Below are 3,292 nucleotides of genomic sequence, written 5' to 3'. Positions count from 1 at the left end.
CGGGTGCCGAAATTGTGAAACGAATAGAAGCGCGAGGAACGAAATCGGTACAAAAGAAATTGAACCACTTGGAACCGATGGAAATGTCGGTTACGAGAGTCTCGTTACGTACGATTAGTTTCTCGCGAGTCCCGTCCACGCGCGTCGCCGACGCTCGTGCTTTTTTTCGTACTTACAGTTTCGTTCGATCAACGTGGCCGGTCGATCGACGATAGATCGGCCAACAGCGTCGTTGCTCGCCGCCCGTTCCAAACGTCGGCCGTGCGTCTATCGTAAAGAACGTTTTCTCGATCTCGGTGAACGACAACGGGGCTCTTTCGTGGTCGACGTCGAGAGGCCCGTGTCCTCGCAATTTAAGACCTCGACCAAAAAACCTTGCTCCAGTTACAAGAACTGGAAACCTTGAGAGACGCCGGTTTTGGCGATGCGCTTGATACTTCTCCGTCGACAAGGTGCCCATACTCTTGCGGCCGAAGTCACGTACGAACGGGGATCGCGCGGCTTTGAATATTTTTGTACTTCAATCGAGCATTCCAACGAACGAAGAATACTTGTTGCTCTCAGTGCTCCGATCCTCTCGTTGATCCGCTCGTAGAGGACGTTCTTGATCGTTACGCGAACGACTGGCTCTAGATCCATTCCGATCCGTTCGTGTTTCTCCAATCGTCATCGTCCTAACCGTTCCAGTGCCAAGAGAGGGTTTCACCCTCGTTGCTTTATTAAAGTTACTGCTATGTGCCAAACGTGCTTCGATTGACAAATATTCGTTAGGTTCTTTAGCTGCTTCGAATAATTTTAACGCAACGAAACTGACACTGGAACGGTTGGTCCAATGGCTGAACAGCCAAGCTGAAAACCTGTCCCAGACGCTTCACCGTCGAAGGGTCTGTAGGAGCTGCCTCGGTTCTAGTCGCCAAGCTGGTCCAAGATCAGCCGTGTTCACTCCCTCTGCAGAAGCTCGTAGAGGGCGGCGATGTAGGTCTGTGCCATCTGCAGGGTCTCGAACTTGCTGAGCTTCCTGTCGTTGCCGAGGCTGGGCACGACGTCTCTGAGCCTGTCGAACGCGTCGTTCAAACTGTTCATCCGCCTCCTCTCGCGCGCGTTCGCCGCGAGCCTCCTCTTCCTGAGCACCTCGATGCCCGGTGTGCCGTTCTTTATTTTCTGCATGGTTTCCTTGGACTTCTGGCCGGCGTACTCCATCGTCGCGACGTGCAGGCCGGCGTCCGTTTTTTGGTGATACCGCGACGTCGCGCACTTGCCGCCCTGGCCGCTCTGGGCCCCGTAGCTTTCGCTCCTCTGCACGCTGTACGCGGCGCCCAAATAAAGAATGTCGCCCCTCTGCCCGTACGGATTGCCGTTATTTCTAGGTAAAAAACCATCGGGCTTCGAGACACCGTAACTCTTCGCGGCCAAGAAGCTCTCCTGTTGGCTCTGCTGGCCGAAGTCGCACCTGGAATTGCCGAGCAACGCGTTGCCGGGGCCTTGTTCCAGCTTCGGCGAGATGCCGCCGGTGATGTTCTGCTCGCCGTCCGGCGCCTCGTTCGCGAACTCGACACCGCCGGCCACGCAATCGTAAACGTTCTCCATGCGCTCGTTCATCCTAAACACGACCTTGCCGTGATCCTTCGCGGCGGGCCTCGCGCCGTTCGGCTGGTGGTCCGGACGATGGTCGGCTCGGCAACCCTTCTGCTGGTAGTAGCCCTCATAGAACTCGGAGAAATTAACACCGGTCGCGGACACGTGAAAGCCGCCGTTCGCCGCGGCGCCGATCTCCTGGTACTCGCGATTCTGACAGTCCACGGAGCTCACGCTGCCGCAGCTGCTACCCCTTGACCTCGGCGGCTGAGGGTAGATCTCCTGGTGCGTCCAGCTCCGCGGATTCGACTCTGGACTACTCGCCGATCCGTAGCCCTCGGAGTCCAGCAGGTCGTACTGTTGGAAGCTGGCGTAGGTTGACATGCTTTATACTTTTTCTTTTCGAATGCTTTCTCTACGATCTGGATCTCGCTGACGGGGGTTCGTTCAAACGCGATGGAACTCTTCGGAGATCCGGCAGCTTCTGGCGTCTAGTCTAGCGTCATCTCATCGATAGGGCCGATATCCTCGCGACGAGAACGACTCGGGACACGGGCGTCACGGACCTGTCCGCTCTCCCGAGGTCAGAACATCGTCAAACAAGGCCGCTGGCTCTGCTGCAGGATACCACCATCGTTCACCCAGGCGTCGCGCAAGTTGTCAAGAAGCTAGGACTCTCGGGATCCTCCGGATGACACCGTGTGCATGCTTCGCGTACGGAAGCGTTGCGTAAACTGGCTTTACCTGGCGATCTCGTGGTCTGGACCATGCTGCCCAGTTTTCTTGGGCCCCGGTGGTGGGGGCTGAGAATTCCTAGGACCCACGTGGAAGGGATCCCCGAGGAGTGGAAGGGATCCGCGCAGGGAAGTGGGTATCTCCTTGTAGAAGCCGCGCGACGGGGCACGCCTCCCGTCTTCCTTCGTCTCTTTGCTGGGGGCTCAGGAAGTTAGGAGCCGAAAGACGATCGGCGGAAACGAAAGAAAGGCGCTCCGTCGAGCGCCTTTTGGTCACGGGACTTTGGCGCCGCGCTCTTGACATTCGATGCGTGCTAGCAAAGGCCGCGTCGACGCACGGTTACAATATATTAGATCCAAAAATTGAACCAATGTATGATTATTCGAGTATCGCGTAACATGAAAAATGCTATTTGGAATATACGTACGAACAACGCACTGCTTCCCATTTCGAAGTAAAGACATTCGTAGTACCGATTTTTGTGTCCGTCCTTTTCTGAAATATCGTTCGATTGGAAGGACCGTTTATAAGCGACAAACATATTGTATTCATATAAATTATAGTTTTCAGCAATTTTCACTGTTTCGCCGTTTGTCTCTTTAATCCGACCGAATCAGTTTTTGTTTGTTTCCCGAAAGGATTCGGTAATTTTTTTATTTTTCTTGTAATTGATATTTAACATCAACGTTGCGAATATATTTAAAATATAAAATTAGAGAGCAACGTAACGTCATAATTAAAATAATATCCAAATAACAGAATAGCATGGAATGAAAATGTCGAGTATTCTCGATTGAAACGGAATACTTTATCCGCGCCTAGGTGTCGCCTGCTTCGTCAAATATTGTTTTATGCGATTCGTATCGCATCTAATGTTCAACCGGCGTTGGAATATATTTTCTTTAAATTTTACACAGCTACGCGAAAAAGCACATTCATCGAAACAGCAAATATTCAAAACAAGCTGCGAGCGGTAAGGGGC

General features: G+C 52.9%; 1 protein-coding gene across 1 annotated transcript; it reads right to left on the bottom strand.

The window, feature by feature from the left end:
- Positions 1-729: 729 nt before the first annotated feature.
- LOC117218320 (uncharacterized) lies at positions 730-2,282 on the bottom strand. Its single transcript, XM_033466616.2, has one exon. The coding sequence runs from the start codon at positions 1,957-1,959 to the stop codon at positions 940-942; it is 1,020 nt and encodes a 339-aa protein (XP_033322507.2). The 5' UTR covers positions 1,960-2,282; the 3' UTR covers positions 730-939.
- Between the last annotated feature and the right edge of the window lie 1,010 nt (positions 2,283-3,292).

Source organism: Megalopta genalis, chromosome 2 (assembly GCF_051020955.1).
Source record: "Megalopta genalis isolate 19385.01 chromosome 2, iyMegGena1_principal, whole genome shotgun sequence".
In the NCBI taxonomy this organism is placed as follows: Eukaryota; Metazoa; Arthropoda; class Insecta; order Hymenoptera; family Halictidae; genus Megalopta; species Megalopta genalis.
The sequence above is the reverse complement of the archived record's forward strand: the minus strand, read 5'-3'. Positions and strand labels throughout refer to the sequence as shown.

Bases quoted from the DNA above. Each gene is read 5' to 3' on its own strand.
- LOC117218320 (XM_033466616.2), bottom strand. From the start codon at position 1,959: ATGTCAACCTACGCCAGCTTCCAACAGTACGACCTGCTGGACTCCGAG.